A 20,621-nucleotide genomic window follows, 5' to 3' on the forward strand; every position below is an offset into this window, starting at 1 on the left:
TTTCACTTGTCCAGGTTCAAGAATGCTTAAGCTACAAGTAGATAATAAAATCTCAGCGAAAAATTCACAAAATTGGTTATCCAGAAGTCCATGACCTTGTTTCGGAGTTCTGCAGCAAATATTGTGATGTAATTGTTCAAAAAAACGTAATACGGAATAGAGAAAACTGAACGGATTGACATATATCCCCCAAACAGAATATAAAGATAGCTACTCAGCGCCTGGACAGATGCCATTCAACTTTTCTACATTCTTTGTCACTCCAAGTACTTGGAGCGCTTTGAGTGGTCAGTTAGACTGGGACAGCGATATATGAGTTCAGTTCATTTACCGTTTTACTATTTATTTAAGGTCTAAAAAAGTGGATTTTGCATTATATGTCCCCTTTATAGATAGAGTAAACTAAAACAGTCCATTGCTTTAACAGTTTTTTTTAGAAGTGCACAGCGTGATGGAAGCCTAACGCAAAATACTAAAGATAGCCCACTGAATCTTGTAGAAGGTAAGTAAATCTGCTTATTAGCTTATCACAATATACATTGTGACACAATATCATTCAGCATCAAACGGTACCCTCTGATATCAAAATATAAATGGTTTGTAATAAAAATATTTGCTTACATTTTTAAAAGATTAAAATACACATCTCACTTCTATTGCCTTTAAAATGCACATTTTGCTCCAAAATGAATAGATACATCTGCTCAAATCACAGCCATTTTGTGTTTTGCACAGACTATGTCTTTAATCTTGTGTCAAAAGCTCCAGAAACGGACACTGCTGTCATCTCCTCCGTCTTGGTCTTTGGGGACATGTACCAGTTTGTCTCTGATTAGAGGTGACCAGATGGTATCACACAGGACTGCACCCAAGTTAAAATTAATTTAACATGGTTGCAATGGAATCCAATCGGTTAGACAGACTACAGGCATGTCTTCAAAACATAAAAAAACCTGTGTGACTTTTTCTGCTTCTGAGTTCAGACAAGACAGAAGTTGTCATCTTTGGGCCAGAATCTTTGAAAAACAAACCATTTAGTCAATCACGTAATCTGGATGGCATTAAATTGGCCTCCAGTAATAAAGTAAAAAAAAAAGAAAAAAGAAGAAAAGACTGGTGTTATTTTGACCAGGACATGTCATTTAAATCCCATATTAAACATATTTCTATGATTTCCTGCTCTTCACCTCTGGAATATTGCCAAAATGACATATTTCCTTAACAAAATTGCTGCTGAAATACTGGTCTATGCAATTGTTAAATTAAATCTGGACTATTGTAATTCTTTACTATCAGGAATTCACAAAACACAGTTCAAATCCTTAAGCTTATCTAAAAGGCTATAACAAGGGGTCTAATGAAAATAAAAAAGAGAGATTGTATTACTCCTGTTTTATCTCCACTTAATTTTAGCTTTCCTGTTAAATCCAGAATAAGTCCATTTTTGAATAACTTTGCATGTGCAAGACCGTCTAACCTCGCTCTTCCACTCTTCACTGTGATCACGAGAAAAAAATCTCCCAAATCCACTCTGGTAGTATTTCTTTCTACTGAGTCCTTCCTCTTCTTCTCATAAACATGAACATGGTTCGCTTCTTGCTACTCTCAGCCATGTTCAAAGTCTACGGTGAGACCAGCGGCGCTACAATGAACAGCTAACCACTAACCTAGCCGCTAAGCTAACCGGACAGAACACTAGAAGTGCACATGCCAGCAAGCGGAAACTAGCATGGAACGAGCATGGAAAAGCCTTCCTTTTCCACAGTGCTTCAGGGAAGCATGTTTTTAGCCATGTGAAAAGTGATGCCGTTTGTTATATCAACCTACCACTCGCTGAAGTGGCGTCTGCAAGGGATGTTTGGTTTGTGTTCTCCTGTGGTTTTTCCAGGTTTGGATGTAGAGGATGCTGCTTTTAATTTTAAAACATCTTTGTATTCTATGACGTGTTTGTGGCTGAGATGGTGTTGAAAATTGCTCGTGTTGTTGGCGGTGGTAACTACATTCCTTCCACAGAATTTGCATATGACTGTCATTTGACAATGACAGCTAATATTCTTGTTTGTGGATATGAGTTTGTGAAGCTAACTTTTTGGATAACTGAAGGTGTTCGGCCTCGGCTCTACACTTTCAGAACAAACATGGCAGAAAAAGCATGTTCTTCACTGTCATATGAGTTGGGTTATAAAACTCTTTGACGTTTTTAAAGGCTATAGTGGTCTAAAGAAGGGAGTACTTCAAGCTTTATGGTGACAAGTGCTCTGTGACATTTCACTGAGAACCACGGCAGCAGGAACATGATATTCATGATGAACATCTGACGAGACAACACAGGTATTGTTGACAAAAAAGAAAAAACCCAAAGACAAAACTGAATGTACTCTATAAAGTTAAACATGTTTACTTCACACAATTTTTTATCTTAAATAAATATTGGAGGGAATGGTTGGTTTGATTATACTGTCTGCATGTGTTAAATTTACTTCTCCTTTATGATTACATGTAATTGTGTAGATAACTGGTAATATCAAAGTGATGCATGATAAACTCTTAAATAGCACATTCAGTTAATAAATATGTGTAATTTGTATATATTTACATCAAACTTTTTCAGTCTTCATAATTTCATTTTCAGAAAAGGGTGTAATTGAAATATATATCTAATTAATATTTAATATTCTGAGATTGTATATATATGTATTTGTTTAGATTTTATTATGTCATATGTGCTAAATGTGATTTTGATTTTATTTTATAGTATGTGCTAAATTGAAAATTTTATGGTAATAAACTATAAGAAAAAATTTGGTTAGATAAATTAAATATAAAAGTTAATTAACTGACTTATTCAAATACAGATGACATTTATAGTGGCAGTCCTATTCACTTAAGACAGTGTGAATATTTTAGAAGCTTAGTATACCTTATTTCCTGTTACCAGCCACTGCCCGGCTTGAGAGCATATGTTAAGTAAAACGTTTTTAAATGGAGGGACCTGAGCAGGTGCTGACTTTGACCCTGTGATTCGGTTAGTTGATCAATAACGATAAAACATGTCCATCATGGCTCACCCATGGAGATCATGTCCCGAAATGGGTTTGGGCTTGAGGGGCATTGTGTTTGATATGTCATTCGGAATGTAATTTCCTGTGTACCACCGATGCTCTGCTGATGATATGAACCGTTAATGAAAAAAATCAGTGGAGCTTGTCAAAATAAGGCCGGAAAGAAGGATGGAATGAGAAATGCCCAATAAAACACAAACTTACCCTTCAACATATCACAATATTTTAATAATATTGTAATTAATTTAGATGAAAATCCAGGAAAGAGGATATTAGGCCATATTCATAAATGTTTAATGAATAAAGTCAAACTGCATTGGCAAATGTGTCTGCCAGCAAAAATGTTGGCTTGTTTTGTAGATTTTCTTTTTGTTTACCCAGACTATCAAAGTTGGTTTAGATTGTCCCAGCCATGGTACATTTCAGCTGTATTTTGCTCAAAATATGCAGGCGTTGCATGTCAGAAGAAGTTGTCCAAGAGCCTAGACCCAGGAGCATAATGAGTGTGTTCTCCGTTTCACATAAATTGTTTTACATTAAATATGTAATATTGCTAAGAAAATAGTCATCACAGGAAATATTCATGTTGAAAATAAATAATATTCCCAACATTTGGAAACTGGTTGGTGTCTTCGAGTGCAGATATGTGAGGGCAGGGGTTCTGGTAAAGGTTGCACTAAGCTACGGGCTCACCCTCTTTTTCTTCCATTCCTCCCTCTACCTCCATTCCCACAGTCTTTCTCCCAGACTTGGTCTGAATCAAGTGCAGTGCCTCTGCTGTTGAGCTGTAGCCTGAGAACAGCACGACTCTTGTCCTCTCCACACCTTTACACCCTCATTATCGGCCACCATCTGCCCGACCTTAGCCTCACATCACTCCTTTCCACCCTGCAAGTCCATCAGCACTCCCTTCTCACTCTCCAGCACCACCTTGGCTCTCAAAGCACGCCCAGCTGCCATCTTTCTCTGAGTTCCACATTTGTCCTCCTTAGCCATGTTTTTTGCTCTGTAATCCCTCTGTCTTGAGTCCTCCTTACAAGAATAAGTGTGTGTAAGCCGTTTCACCAGAAATACTCAAGTAGTCTGAACACTTCTTACGATTGCTGTTACCTTTTTATTATTTAAAGTACCAATAAACAGTATAGTATGTCTTCCTTGCCAAAGATTTGAGAAAGCAATGTAATATAAACTACCATTGGCAGAAAAGGTCGCCAGTCTATTGCAGGGCAACACAGAGACAAAGAGGACAAACAACCATTCACGCACACACTCACACCTAAGGAGAATTTAGAGAGACCAATTAACCTAACAGTCTTGTTTTTTAGACTGTTGGGGGAAGCCGGAGTACCCAAATATATATATATGATTCCAAATTTAACATCAAGATAAATTTAGTTACACACATTTAATAAAATTAAGATACCTTTTTTGCACCCCTATCCAGTCCATTGAAAACAATCGTTCAAATTTTGATATCTAATCTCCTATTTTGTCTCTTCAAACACTGTGATTTGAATGAACCAAAATATTACCTTGTTTTACTCATTAGACAAAAGGTGTTCTCTAGCTGAGAAAAAAAAGGAAACACCCTGTTCTCTAATAGCTAGTCTTACAAACTTTTATTAAAATATCTTTAATAGGATGTTTCTTATAACCATCTCCCAGTTACTGATATCATTCTGAGGAAAGTTTGCCCTACTTCTCACATTTATACTGGGACTAGATGAGACATCACATGATTTGTGTTTGAGAATTTTACTGGGGCGACGGTGGCGCAGAGGTTAGGGAGTTCATCCTGCAATTGGCGGGTTGCCAGTCTGATCCCCCGCTCTGACTGTCCCTGTCGTTGTGTCCTTGGGCAAGACATTTCACCTGCATTGCCTGCTGGTGGTGGTCAGAGGGCCCGGTGGCGCCGGTGCATGGCAGCCTGGCCTCTGTCAGTCTGCCCCAGGGCAGCTGTAGCTACTAACATAGCTCACCACCGTCACGGTGTGAATGGGTGTGTGAATGGATGAATGACTGGTTGTAGTGTAAAGTGCTTTGAAGGGCGTCAAGACTAGTTAAAGCGCTATAAGCACTATAAGTACAAGTCATTCACTAGTTTAAAATAAACATAACCTGATCGCAGAGTTGAGGTTTTTATTAGTGGTTAGTGTTGTTGGCATCTCTGTGTTTACACCTTAGGACAGTAAATAAGTTTTCAACCTACCACCGTACTGACAAGGTGCAAAATTATTTCTATACTTTTGTTGAACCTCCTTCAGGACTCCTTGAAAGGACAAAACATAGACAAATATGTTGACTGTTATTAGCTTGAATCGCTAATTATTGTTAGCCTGCTCACTGAGCAGTTAGCAAATCCTATGAGCGTTTCAAGTTTAGAACTGGAAAACAGTTAAAGGTCGATGGTGGCCGCTCGTCCCTCGCGGGGCTTTGGCTTTGTCGCTGCTGGGGGGTTTCCTGGGGCTCATCTCTGCTCTTCCCTGGAATGGGTGAAGGCAGCTTTCCCTGTGTTGCTCCCTCTTGGGCACCTTTGCTCAGGGGGTTCCTTTGGGCATCTGGGATTCTGGTTCCCCTGGCATCTGCCTCGGTGTTCTGGGGGGCGGGTCTTTGGCTCCTCATAACCACTATTGAGCATTTTTCGAAAAACCTTACATACACAAGCACACTCTCACAAACACCTACAGGTGCTTGGATTCAGGTGCTTAGATTCACTTCTATATATAAAACCCCTAGTATTATCTTTAGCTGTCATTTTATACATTTCATATTAAATAATACTGTATATTCTTCAGTGATGATATCAAGTCGTTTGTTGTTTGTAGCGGTAACACTTTAATGATTGGTTTTGATGTTCTTCTTATATCTCTCTTTGCAGCTGGAGAAGCAGACTCAAAATAATGTTGTATTGCTCTCTCCCTTTCCTCTCCTCTTTCTCTTTCACCTTTTTTCCCTAATGACATTTTGTCTCATTTGTTTCTCTCCCTTTTTCCTTTTTTACCTTCCTGTTTCAGTGTCCACTGAATATGAAATAGTCCCAGTAAAAAATCTAATAAAGCTTCTTGCATATACAAATCAAGCGGAGCACTATGGCGAAAGCAGTAAGACTCCACTTGTGAAAGTAAAATCTGTTGGACTCTTTCTGGCATTAAGACAACAATTGCCAGACAAGACACACACACACACACACACACACACACACACACACGCATGCACGCACACACACAAAGGAAAACAGTTAAGTTGATTAGAAGCCAATCCCTGATCCAAGTTACAATCTTACCTTAACTCAGATATTACCAACCTCACCATCTACCATGTTTGAAAGCACGATAGTTATCTGCTGAAGTCATGGTCTCTATTTAAGTGGTTACCTGAAAAAAAAACAGCAACCATGCCTCTACGTTGTGATATTAAAAAAAAATTACCTCTGGCTACATACTAGACTACTAATCTCAAATCAGTCCCAGACTGTGTAAAAGTGGCCCTTGCCCATATCTCTGCCAGGGTAGTAATACCAAACATTGCTGTGTATTCAAGCCCAGTATCTATTCTTTTTTTAATGTAAAGGAGTAACAGGGTAGATGTAGCAAGACATTGTCACAAAATGGCCCTCCATCACCTAGGGCTAATCCCTAGGATCAGCTTCGGATTCAGATTCTGTTGTTTAGCTTATCTGCTAAACAACAGAATCAAATACCATGTGTTGTAAACTGTGTCGTAGATAATACTGCTCGGGAAACAGGAAAAATGATAAGATTGGGTGAATATGTTAATCAAAGAGGTCTATCTTATGTCGCAAGAACGTTAGAGTGCAGCAGGAACAGTCAGGTGAGGCGGATGAGGTAGTGCCTCATCCATCATGACCAGTAAAATAGTAACAATGACAAGCAAAAATCTATTTATCCACTTCACTGTTCTATAAATTTCTTTTCAGTATGATTTCTAGATTTGTATGGGTGTAATTGCTGAATTTATGTGCTGCCTGTTCAAACACATGGGAGAAGAGTGAGGTGAGACAGTTAGGAGCTGGTTCCCCCCTCTGATGGTGTCACACACACTGACCGATGCAGGCAGCTGACGCATGCCCATTGCTGTTTCTCTTCATATTGCCAATATACATGTTTGATTACACATGCACTAAACATGCTGACTCCCCACAGTCTGTAATATATTTAATGAATGTGTGTGACACATTTAGTTTTTCTAACTGGCCGTAAATGAGAATAAACAGGGTGAAGCAAAATGTAAGGGTTTAATTGTTTACTTAAAGGAGCAATACATAATAAATAATAAATGTTGCCTTGTTGCTAAAAGTGATACAACAGCTTGCCACTCACAACAACCTAATAATCAATTTTTAAACGGGGTGTTGCTGTTGTGAATTTTTACTTAAACAGGATAGGTATCTGATGTTGTATTCTGTTCTATTTCTGGTCTGCTTCTCTTACTGGCTTCCATGTTTGCAGGCTGCTGATCTTTTGGCAAAATAAAATACCAAATTCTTTGCTGCGTTTTGGGAAACCTGGGAACTCTCACATGATTGGCTCAGGAAGTAAACACGGGCTATACTCTGCACCAAAGTCATTCCAGACTGTATATTTAGGCTTGAAAGGAGAAGAAACTTGACTAACATATTGTTGATAGAGTAAACTGATTGTTTATAGGGAATGTTACTTCCATTACAAATGAGAATGATTTAGGTTGATTTTACAGGAAATATCTTACGTATAGCTCCTTTATATTATTTAGTAACAGGAGGTATTAAAGAGAGCAAGGCTAAGTTCTTCATATCTTTAATAAACATTATAATATATTTAAATAAACATCAATTTAAACATTGATCTGCACTGATGAAGATTCAACTTACCTCTGGAAGTTAAATTCTCAGAGCAGCTTCATCCGATGTACTTTAAAATTAATTAAGCTAACAGTGGTTTGTTGTCAGATATACACCCTACAGGTTTTGTTTATTATCTGAAGAGGACAGTTTAGTAACCAATAGACAGTGTGAGGTAAAATATGAAAAGGCATGGAAAGCAGAGAATTCGGTAGTCTTGTAGCACAGTTAGAATGGGTGTACTAAGAATGTTTTAAAACCCATTTTAAGATATACAAGCATATGTGGCAAGAAAGGAAACCGTGAAAGCAACTTAAAGGGGTGTTGCACAAGTTTTAAAGTTAAATATTATTTATTTTCTTTCCCAGATATGCCCTTGCCATTGCCCAAAGTGTAAAATTAGTTATCCGCTATTTACAGTAGTTGCCTGGATTCATCAGTTCATGAGAGAGTGATTCGGGATGAATCCTCTGGGCATGCATGTGGGTGTAACACAATGTGCGCTTTCTTTCACCTGGCTACTGTGTTGAGTCTCCACCGTAATCAATCCATTAGCGAGACAATAAGAACTTTCTTACCTCACAAGACATTACGCCTCTAAACAAAAGACATGTGCAGTCGCAGTGGCAGATGCTTTTTCTCTTCTCCCATGCATGCGCACAACACTGGTGTCATTTCATCTTGTCGCCAGATGGAGCAAACTTATGCAAAATCTCGTGAACTTGCACTATGCTCCTTTAAGTATAAAAATACTATTTAAAATTGTAATGCTGTTTCATTACTATTGTTCTTTCCATAGTAAACCACGACTGTCTAAGCCATCTGGTGTTCAAATAATGAATGATGCATCAACTTCTACTATCAGGTCTGTGTTTCCATCTTCTTGCTGTCTAAGACTTTGTCGGGAGAGAGAGCTTACAGCCAGAGCAGGGAGACAGAGAGGGTGGTGGGCTACAGCAGCTCGCCCTGACAGATAAACAGGATTTTGTGGCTGGCACGCCGAAGATTGTCAGCTCCAATCTCTTAAGAGAATTACTACCGCCAGTCAATGCGTGGACAGTGGCTCAACAGACCGATGAGCGGGAGTTGCTGACTCCCTTGCTGCGATAGTGCCACATGGTTTATTCATGGAGGATTGAGCCAGGGGCACAGTTCAAGGTACCAACAGCTCTTTCTTTTAGATCTGAAATGGAAGCTTTGTGGCAAAAACATTATGTAAAAGTCAGGTTTGTGGGCAAGCACTGTATTTACATTTTAAAAGAAGAGGTAGGTATAGAGGCATTAGTCTGTTCCTCTTTATCTCTGGTTTTCCCAGCACCAACTCTTGGAGTTAAGTACGGTTTATTAATTTATTAATATATTACAAATATCCTTCACAGTTTTGTTCTCTTCTTACTTGTAAAAACCCAAACCCAGCTTTTGACCTTTTTGCTTTGAATGGAGCCCCATAGGTCACTCTGCTGTTTTTGTTAAATGTCAGCAGTTAGTGTGTCAAAGCATTGCTGACAGTTGAAAATATGTGGGCTGGTTAAAAGCCACATCTCAGCCAACATGCACTTCATCTGGGTTAGTGTTTCCCCTCATAAAAGTGGTTTGTTTTCAGCGCTCTCAAAATCAATTGAAACCAGTTGGTTGTTAGGCTGCTTCGGTGTTGAGTGGCATTACTGAGAGATAAGGGAACTGAGACGTGACGGGCCTTATTAACCAGCCAGCTGTCCTACTGATTGGATCATTGCTGCTCTTCTCACTTCCAGGATAACGCTCTGCATCAAATTAAACTGTCTGACTTTGATTTGACAAGACTAAAAAGATTTACTCTTATTTTTTGCCTCTGAGATTCGTTCACATATGGATCTGCTTTTGTAAAGACACAGGGTGAGGTTCATGGTAATTTATTGGAAGAACAGATGAGAGGGGAAAATGGCAGTGGAGCGGCTCAATAGATCAATGTCTATCTATGATACAAGCACTAATGTTAATCTAATTTAATGTACATGATTAAAAATTCTCTTATCAAAGTGTGGCGTGACAGTTACCAGTTGGTGACTGTTAGTAACTCAACGGTTGAATTCAAATTGGAGTGCCAGTGAAAAGTTTACATATAAGCATGTATGGTATAATTTCAGATTTTTAATTGTGCATTTGAAATGTTCTTTTTTTCAGGATACCATGATAACAAAACATGGTCCAACTTCTACATTTAGACTCTAAAGCATATGAGTCATTAAGGAGAACTATTTCCGAATTTGTCAACTTCAAACACACAAACTCCCAAATGCACTTTATTACTGTGTAAAGTAATGTTTTCAACATTACTGAATAATATTAGCTATTGTTTTTATTTAGACAGAAGAGCATGAAATTGTATTATTGCTAAAATAATGTCACATTTTGATCATATATTTTATGGCATTGGATATAACATGTATGATATTTATATATTTACTTATGTATTTATTCTTGTTTTGATGCAATGACAAATATATGGAGAGTGAGAGATGTGTACTAATGACCTTCTCAAACTCACAGTCACCTATAATCATGTTCTAATGAGACTATTAATTAAACTGGTTTCCCATAGGAGTATAAGACTTAAGGAAATATACAGAATTCAAAACAATTTTTTTTTCTGAAATAAAAGCACTTGTTCCCTGTATATTATTTCTCTTCAACCATTTTGCCTTTTGTAACGTAATACTGAGTCCATCAAGAGTAATTATTTGCCATAGCAGTGGCCTACAATCCGCAATTTTACATGGAAGCTAACACTCAGGGATTCAAACATTAGCTTCTAAACAGCACTAGTTTCAAAGCCGTGACTGTCCTTGGTTTTACAACTGTAAATATCTTCAAACCATCAGCTCTGTCTTTCTTGTGGGGTGGAGAAAAGTGTAGGAGCCTCAGCTAGCTGAGTAAAAAATTACAGCAACAGGTGGTTAAGGGTTGTTCTGGGCTAATTGCAGCCAGAGACACCTGGTCTCTCCAGCTCTTTACATGGCGACTCAGTAAAATGCCTTATTTTGCAGGAACATCATGACGTCTTTTAACCATAAAGTTTTAAAACTTTAGTCTGTAGTTATTTATCTCAGCTTATACAGTCTAAGGTGGCTCTGGAAGTTGGCCCTTACCTTCATTAAAATGTTACATGCAACGTCAATAGCTTCTTCAGGTGTGTTTCAATTTTTAGGCGCTAAACATTCTTTCCTGGAATTTTCACTGGTCATGGCCATTTTTAATTAGCTTTTCCACTGCAGTGCTACCTCCTCCTGGTACAGCTGTGTCAAGCAGGGTATCCTTTAGCAGGTGAAAGCTGGAGAGAGGCACTTCTATTGTGGAATTAAAATCTTTGATTTTGAACAATAAAACTATAATACATGACTCGTACATCATCTACACTTTGCAATGTAAATAGAATCACTACAAGGTACACAGAAAAGTATTACTATAAAAAATTGTAAAGGGACTTTGCCCTTGTAAGCCTCTGAAGCAAAGACGAAGGTCCGGTAATAAATAAAACCTAGTGCTTTAGCCATAAACTTAAGATAATTTCACTGTGCTTTCATTATGAAGGTGTACTGTATGTATAGCAAGATTGAAACAGTCACTGACACTTATTAAAACAAATCCTCAGAGTTGTGTTCCAAAGACAAATTGACCACAAACACAGTAGTGATAGTAACTGCAGTTATTTTTAGTATACTGAATCATTAGAATCAGTTTATGAAAATGAAGTCCTTCAAAAGGTTTGTTCACCGAATCATTCAGTTCATGTTACTACATTTTTAGTTCCTATACAGTTAAAATCGGCAATAAGCATGACTTAGGTCACATTTAGTGTTGTTTTTTATAGAGCTGCGGCTTCTGTCGCTTTACATTTAAACTAGGCAATAAGCATAGCTTAAGTGACACTAAGTGTGCCATGTATAGAACAGTTACTACCTGTTCTGTTCCTACACAGTTGAAGCAGGTAATAAAGAAGGACCTTTCAAACTATCTCCTTACCTTATTTTAAAGTTCTAGAAACCAGTCAGCTCAGATGGAAGAATGAAAAAACACAACTCCAAATATGACTTTTAGATAAAAAAAATATATCACTTCTGAAAAAGATATAACTCCAGACTATGTCAGAAACAAATCTTACATAAATCCCTGTATTATCTGACCCAAATCACGTCCTTCCTATCTCAGTCAATTGATGTAGTATTCGAGTGACACAGTGCCACATTCAGAGTGTTTTGTGTACTGCATGACTCACCATATTATTCATTCATGCCGTGACAATGGCTCAGTCGTGTGAATCACTGCCTGATTTGTACAGTTTCATGTACTGCTTGAATCACATCCTGACAAGCGTACTACATGTATCAGGACATGATTCGTATGCACTATGACCCAGCTTCACTTCCAGCGGCAGCACAGTACTAATTAGGGAATCACTCCTCAGTGACAGAGTGAACGACTTGCCTATGGATTCGTTCAATAAAAAACTGAGTGAATAAGTGACACCTTCAGCACGATACTAATTGGTGAAACACTCCTCAGTACTGTGTGTTTGGAGGTTCGCAAATCTTGATTCAGTGACAGCGCAAAAGAATAACTTACCGAGTCATGCAGTAGGTAAGTTAGTGTATCAGCGCCATCACAGTGCAAATTAATTACATGCTGATTTGTGCAGTACAGGAATGAATTAGCGCCATTGCCTGTACAACAATACTTGCCGAATCACTCCTCAGCAGTGTTTCACTGTGTCCTCTTGGTTGGCATGGTGAATTTTGAGTTACTTCAAGCTAACTTTAGCATAGTAGCTTAGAGTAACAGATGCAATTGTGTGAGTCACTGAATGTGGAAGTTCCACTCTCGACCAGCGTGCGCAGCCTTTAGCAGAACTGAGAAAGTGCAGCTCAGAGCAGAGCAGAATCAGGCGGAGAAAACCAGGGAACCACCAGGGCAGGCAGAGCAGGCGTTTGGGGCTGCGAGGAAAACGGTAGCTCAGCAGCGAGGAGACACAGGCACTTGGAGAGTCAGTTGGCAGGACGCGGTGAGGGCGAGCAAGGCAGAGAGAGAGAGACGTTCCGATGGCGAAGAGTTGGCTGAGGAGGGTTTATGTAGGCTGGTGGACAGGTGGACTGAGTCAACCTAATTAGTAGCAACAGGTGGAGATGATCTAGGGTAGGACGGTGGCTGGAGGTACCGTCCAACAGTTTCTGGACAGAACTAGGTTTTGTCCAAGCAAAACCTACACCATGACAGCACCCCATCCTCAAGGGCGGATACCAGATGCCCTCAAAAAGGAAAAAAACTTCATTTCAAGTGAGGCCTGCAGAATCCAAACAAAAAAAACAACCCAGACAAGGTGGGTGGAGGGAGGCCAAGGACAGAGAGCTAGAGTCCAACAAAAAACAACCCAGAGAGGGCGGGCGGAGGGAGGCTTAGGGTGGAGGGTTAGAGTTCATACAACAAAAAGTTCAGATGGCGGATCAGGAGGTTGATGGCCAAGGAGGAGCTCCGGAGACGATGACTGAAGACCAGGAAGAAGCTCCGGAGACGATGACTAAAGACCAGGAAGAAGCTCCGGAGACGATGACTGAAGACCAGGAAGAAGCTCAGGAGACGATGACTGAAGACCAGGAGAAGGCTCGGCGGACGACTAAAGAAGAGAAGAAGGCTTGGCCGATGACTGGAGACCAGGAGAAGGCTCAGCCTACGATTGGAGACCAGAAGGACGCTCGGCTGGCGACTGGAGACTAGGAGAACGCTCGGCCGGCAACTGAAAACCAGGAGGGACCACCGGCGGTGACTGAAGACCCGGAGGGACCACCGGCAGCGACTGAAGACCTGGAGGAGCCACCGGAAGTAACTGGAGACCAGGAGGCTTCCACGGAGTCCCAGCTAGGAAGCCCAGAACTAGCCTGGTACAAAGAGGCGGGTGGCTTAGGGACAGGCCCCAGTTGTGGCAGGGTGCCCGGCGGGCAGTCCCGGCACTCGGGAGACCAGATCCAGCCTTCGCCCCAGAGTTTTTCGAGGAGGGGGTCCAGATGAACCCACCTCTAGTCGAGGAGGCCTGGGTCTCCTCACGTGGTCTGGGTGGAGGTGGCCTGCAGAGGAGCTGAGCGAACGTGGCTTGTTTAATCCACTCGAGTTCCTCAGCAAGACCGGTTATTCCGTGGAGTGACAAGAGTGCGGTCTTGTCTTTCCAGATCCCACAAACCATCTGTTGCACTCACCCGGCGGGCTAAAAGTAGCATAAGGGTCCAACATCTTTCTCAGTTCCTTGAACATGGGTTCCGCTGCGGAAGTCAGGATGGTCTCTGCTGGGTCCATTTGTCTGGATCCTAGACGTAAACTCTGTGCGGGTGATGGGTTCATTCTTTGGTCAAAACGTACTGTCATAAGTTGTGGTTGGCGAACCCGAATTCAGCTGCACACAGAGTTTCATCTTAAGAAGTTTATTGAAGGAGATTGGTGGTGGAAGATGAGACTGGAGAACAGCACCAGACTAGAACAGGAGAAGGCGGTCGAGGATGAGCAGATGGCTGAAGGGTGCAGCTCAGAGCAGAAGCAGAATCAGGCGGAGGAAACCAGGGCAGGCAGAGCAGGCGTTTGGAGCTGCGTGGAAAACGGTAGCTCAGCAGCGATGAGACACGGGCAGAGTCACTTGGCAGGACACGGTGAGGGCGAGCGAGGTAGAGTGAGACATACGTTCTGGCGGTGAAGAGTTGGCTGAGGAGAGTTTATGTAGGCTGGTGGACAGGTGGACTGAGTAAACCTAATTAGTGGCAACAGGTGGAGACGATCTAGGGTAGGATGGTGGCTGGAGGTAAACTGGGCTGAATGGATAATGGCTGAGGGGAGACAGAAGTCCAGAAAATGTCCAAACAAAACCTACACCATGACAGTTGAGTAGCTTAGTTTGTGCGGGGCGGGGGGGTGGGTTGGACAGAACCCTGTTACTGGGAAGCTCGTCAAGCTAATAAAAGCTAGTATTAGCTTATGTTGTGTGGGGGGTTTACAACTTCACTGGTGCATGTTTGAGATTTACTGGCCTTTCACAGGCCTTTCTGTGTTGCTCTCAAACATCCATGTCATACTGTTAGCTTAGCACGTAGCACGTTATGGTCTAATTTTAGCGTAAATTTGATAACTTTCTGTGCTGGCAAAAAGCCTGTGTAGGTTCTGTTTGCAAAACAACACAGCACAATATAAAGCATATTGGGTAAATGCAAAGGAAATTACTCAGACATTTCAGTTTATTGTGCTTTTATTTCAAACTGTTCACAAAATAACCACTGGATGAAACAGGTAATCATTGTATATGTACTGTAGAAAAGGAAAAGTTTAAAATCTCTTTTGATTTTTCTATTTAATCTTGTCGTTTTTTGATAATAGCTGAATAAATGCAGGGATGGGAAGTAAAGTGTGCTTCCAACAGACACAGTGGCTGTCAAAAGAGCCACTTAAAGCTTTGACAAGGTGCTATTTGTTTTGAGTACACCTTTGTTTAAATATTTGTCTTGATTTCAATAAATAACAAAACAAAACTGAGAGACCCCATGAGACAAAACCTACAATTTCGCTCCATAAATTTGATAAACGACAGAATAAGAATACTAGTAAATATAAGAGGGTTTGGTGGTGAATGCGAGGATGATAGTGGTCTGTGTCAGTAAGAATACATGAGTGTATAAGAGAACTTGATTGAAATGGAAGTGAACTTGAATTCTCAGTGTCTGATTGGAACCGTGTAATAAAGAAGGTTAAGGCAGGTTTTCATGGGCATCACCATTGCCTGCTTGGGCGACTCACAGAGGCAATGCATATTTTAAATAATATTGTAAATGCTCCTACAATAGTATCAGCCAGGCGCGTCCTTAGACCTGCTTCCGCATCGGTTTTCTGAACAGCCCTGGAAAATTACATTTAGATGTATAAAGCCGCAAAATGACATTGGATTTAATATTTGTATTTTAAAAAAATATTTGTTCATAATGTTTTCCATATAATCTGACAATGAGTCAAAACAAAAAAAAGACAGAGAAAAGGTTTATTTCTGCACTCGCGGGACCACAACGTTTGCGTAACAATGCGCAGACGTGCACCACGATCAGGGATGGACTGGCAGTCAAAGGTAGTCAGATGGCCTCATTCATTACTCTAACTCTTTTGCAACCGGGACACAGCTCATTTTGCTGCAGTATAGCAGTAGAGCCAAGCACAGAATGGAGTCTTGTGCGTGGCGCACAGAGAAAATGTGGCGACGGGATAAAACAGGCTAAAGTTAGCAGCAGAACCTGAACGCTGACTTAGAATAGGTTGATTGTAAGTTACAGCTAATCACTTATATGCACCCATTGTGATGTGAGGTGGAGGTTTGCTCTAAAGTTTCTAAACTCATTAAAAGGTCCTTTAGATGACCACATTGCCTCTCATTGCTGCAGCGGGTCCAATTCTACATCTAGACAGAAAAGGTGTTGCTCAATAAACCAGGAAATATAAGCATATAAAGCTCTGAGTTGATTAAAGATGCTGTATTAAAAATAAATAAATCATAGCAATTCCCAATGTACCATGTATTAGTTACTTTAACTATTGTAGGTGTGAACACAGAGTTACATTAAAAAGGGTTTATTGGAAATGTTCTACAGACTGGTGACCTGTCCAGGGTGTACCCCGCCTCTCACCCATTGACAGCTGGAGATAGGCACCAGCAACCCGTCGTGACCCCACAAGGGATAGACGTGTTATAAAATTGATGGATGGATTGAAATGTTCTATGCTAACAGACCAGGCAGAACCAGATGCAGGCGAGTACACAAGAATTGAAAGTATCACAACAGCAGAGCACAAGTGAGGTGATGAGACGATCTGGTAGTGAGTGAGTGAGTGAGGCAGGTATATGAAGGCTGGGGAACAGGTGAGCAGAGTAGGTATTGATTAGTGGCAGCAGGTGGAACTGGTCTGGGCTGATGACTGGTGACTGAGAAGTGGACTGAGCTAGTTGGAGGGTTTTCTGTGGCTTAGAGGTGACAGAGCTGATTCTACATAAGTCTGGAAAAGTCCAAAACAAACAAAAACCTAAATCATGACAGTTACAGTGGTACAAAAAAGTGTTTGCAGACTTCCTAATTTATTATCTTTTTTTGCATATTTGTTGCACTTAAGTTTTTGAGAACATCAAACAATGTGAAATATTAGACAAAACAGGAGTAAGACTAACAAATCAAGTAAAGACAAAATTCAGCTTTCAAATGAAGGTTGTTATTATTAAAAGAGGAAAAAAAGTCAAAACCAACACGTGACAAAGGACTGACATTGAAGAGAAATAAAAAATAGTTACTTTCTGATGCGCATGAGAAAGCAAGTGGTACGCACCACTTAGTTTCTGGTGAGCATCAATTACTTTCTCGTGCGCACCACTTATTTTATTGTGCACACGAGAAAGTGCTTTTTTTTATTCCCCTTCAATGTCCCTTTAAAGTCTCTGTGACAAAGTGATTGCACTGGTTAAAACATAACTGTGGTTCATCACACCTGAGTTCACTTTCTCTAGCCACACCTAGACCTGATGAATGCTACACTTGATCTCAAAGATCCTCAAAAGGTAGACATCATTCCAAGATTGAAAGAAATTCAGGAACAAAATGAGAAAGAAAGTAATTGAGATTTATCCGCATGGAAAGGGTTACTGTATTTTTCGGACTGAAAGGCGCACTTAAAATTCTTAAATGTTATCAAAAATTGATGGTGCACCTTATAATACGGTGCGTCTTATATTTGATTAAAGTTGTGCTTACTGGCCGATTTTATGTGATACAATGCATTCAAAGATCTGTTAAAATGTGTGCTGCTCCGCTCAATGGATATATGGAGCATTACGGTACACTGTGTCACTACCTGATTGGACCCCTGAGTTGTCTACAAGACTGCCTGACTGTAATGTCAAAGTGCATTCACGTCCTCCCAACAGAGATGGATAGCTCTCTCTCTCAGGAAAGAGCCGTGTTCGTGGAAACAAAAGTAAGAGTCATTATCCACAAATGGTGAAAACATGGAACAATGGGGATCCTCTCCAGGAGTGTCCGTCCAACCAAAATTACTCCAGAAGCGCAGCAATGACTCATCCGGTAGGTCACAAAAGACCCACAATAACATTTAAATATCTGCAGGCCTCACTCGCCTCAGTTAAGCTCAGAGTTAATGTCATCTGTTGTTGACCTCAAGCTGAAACCAACTTGAGTACTGCAGCAGAATAATGATCCAAAGCACACCAGCAAGTCCACCTCTGAATGTCTGAAGAAAAACAAAATTAAGACTTTGGAGTGGCCTAGTTAAAGTCCTGACCTGAATCCTATTGAGATGCTGTGGCGTCACTTTAAAAAGGCTGTTCATGCTGGAAAACCCTCTAATGTGGCTGAATTGCAACATTTGTGCAAAGATGAGTGGGCCATAGTTCATCATCCTGTAAAAGACTCATTGCATGTTATCGGCAACGCTTGATTGCAGTTGTTGCTGCTGAGGGCGGCCCAACCAGTTATTAGGTTTAGGGGGTCTTCACTTTTTTCACACAGGGCCATGTAGGTTTGGATTTTTCTACCTTAATAATAAAACCCATCATTTAAAAACAATATTTTGTGTTTAATTGTGGTCTTTGACTAATATTAAAATTGTTAGATGTTCTAAAACACTTGAGTATCACAAACATGCAAACCAATAAGAAATAAGGAAGTGGTCAAACACTTTGTAAACACCACTGTTTTATTTTTGTTTAATAATCCGTTTAATATGTAATATGTAAACTAAACTAATTAAACAAGGATTTCTTTAAAGTAAAACATACATACTATTTTATGAAAACAGTTCTCAATAACTGAATTATTAATACTGATAATCTGACAAAAGATGAGAGTCCAGTAAAGTTCCAGTAAAGATCCCTCAAAGTTAACATCCTTTTCTCTACAGAAATTAATAAATAGTAAACACTGCATTAATGGCTGAAATGCTAAGTGAAGAACAACAGACGTTGTTGTAAAATGTTATGTTTAGTATTTTTTGCAGGACAAATGAAAATAGTTTCCCTATTAGTGGAATGAAGGTCTGGAAAGATGCAATAAATAGGACTAGTTCATGATGGAAAACAGATGTTTAGAGAATCTATTTTAATCACATGTTTGGAAGGGTGCCAGCATAATTAAAATGAATAAATGTGTTTTTAAGACCTTACTATTTGACTAAGATTTAAGAAAATTAATTTTATACCAGTTTCCTTTTTTGAAATGTAACAATAACAGCGTTGAGCCGCAGGAGTGAAACACTTTGACAAGAATGTAAAATGTAAAAAGGTAATTTATGTTGATTAGAGTGGAAGTGCATTTGTTTGCCCCTTGGTAAACATTGTTTCTCTGTTTCAGAAAAACTTTTTCTCAGTTTGAGATGTCTTTAAATATCCCAAAAGCTATCATTATCTTCTTCAGCAAAATGTTTTTTTTTCTCATTTGTAATCTCTGTCCCTCTTTGTCCTTCACTTCAACTACCAGCAAAATATTAAAATCAAGTAAAGTTATTGTAAACCTCCTTTATTTGAGTCACAATAATTTACATTTAATTAAAACCCGACCAGGACAGAGAACTGATGCATGTCCTGTATGATTTCAATCAACTTTAAACAAGGCAGATGTCTCATGGAAATTAAGCAATTTTGGGCCTGGGCTAAAGCCCCCAATTTTTTCCACTCCCGAAAAATGCCTCTGGCTGTCTTACATGAAAAAACAAAGCCTAAAAGAAGTGATGCTGCCTGACACCCAGCACAAATGTAGGGAATGTCTCATTGCACAGGAGCGGTGTGGATGGGCATGTGATTATTTTTGAGAGTTGCCAACCAATTAGATAGTGGGGATTTGAACAGTCTTCCTGTTCAATCAAAGTAACTTCCCTTACTAAAACATGACATCATTAGAGTTTGATGGTCTATGTGAGATAGTTTAATGCTGTTTATGTGAGACATTGAGAATACGGTACTGTTTGTGAGAGGGTTTAGTTGTCTTTATGCAAATGAATAGTTGTGTTTCAGAGAGTATATGTAGGAATGTGAGAGAAATTGTAGGTTTTTGTCTAATGGGGCCTCTCATACAAAACAATATAGTCTCATTTGTTGCTTGAAAATGTACACCCATTCATAGTTTATTATCATTTTGAAAAAGAAATATATCTGTATACCACACAACAGTTTTCTTTCTTCCTCACATTTTGTTCATTAGCTAAATCATTCCGACATCACATCACCTGAAACACACATCTGTTTCACTTCTACTGAAGATTACTGCTGGAGGAGCAGTAATCTTCCACAAAGGTAGGCTGATGTAGCTTCCCTCTTCTCTTTTTTTAATATGACTTGTTCATTATTTGACTGTTAAGCTGAGAAATTGATCGAAAAATATTGATCCATTTGAAGAACTCTACAAATTGTCAGACTCTTGGGTATCTCACATTGAATTTCAGTTTAATTCTGCGTTTCTGCAGTTCTGATCACCTTATCCAAGCTGTGGAACACATAGGGCCCTAGATTTGTACATAATGATGGTAGCAAAGGCTTGCTGCTGACATGAGGAGCCAAACATTAACCTTTCGCTCTCATCAAAGACTAACTAGCCACATATGTCAGTACTGTCAGTTTCCATTTTTGTCCAAAAAGCAAAAAAAAAAAAAAAAAAAAAGAGAAGAACACC

General features: G+C 39.7%; 1 protein-coding gene across 8 annotated transcripts in view; it reads left to right on the plus strand.

Moving 5' to 3' along the window:
• mgat4c (mgat4 family member C) overlaps positions 1-20,621 on the plus strand; it is a 211,557-nt gene that overhangs the window by 150,100 nt on the left and 40,836 nt on the right. Inside the window, exon 1 of one of the 8 annotated variants that reach the window (XM_036146126.1) lies at positions 8,731-8,767. The exons of the other annotated variants lie outside the window; for them this stretch is intronic. Within the exon in view, the coding sequence (XP_036002019.1) occupies positions 8,743-8,767 (25 nt within the window). The 5' untranslated portion in view covers positions 8,731-8,742. Of the gene's footprint in view, positions 1-8,730; positions 8,768-20,621 lie in introns of those variants that run through there. 8 annotated transcript variants of the gene reach the window in all.

Source organism: Fundulus heteroclitus, chromosome 2, assembly GCF_011125445.2.
Source record: "Fundulus heteroclitus isolate FHET01 chromosome 2, MU-UCD_Fhet_4.1, whole genome shotgun sequence".
Classification (NCBI taxonomy): Eukaryota; Metazoa; Chordata; class Actinopteri; order Cyprinodontiformes; family Fundulidae; genus Fundulus; species Fundulus heteroclitus.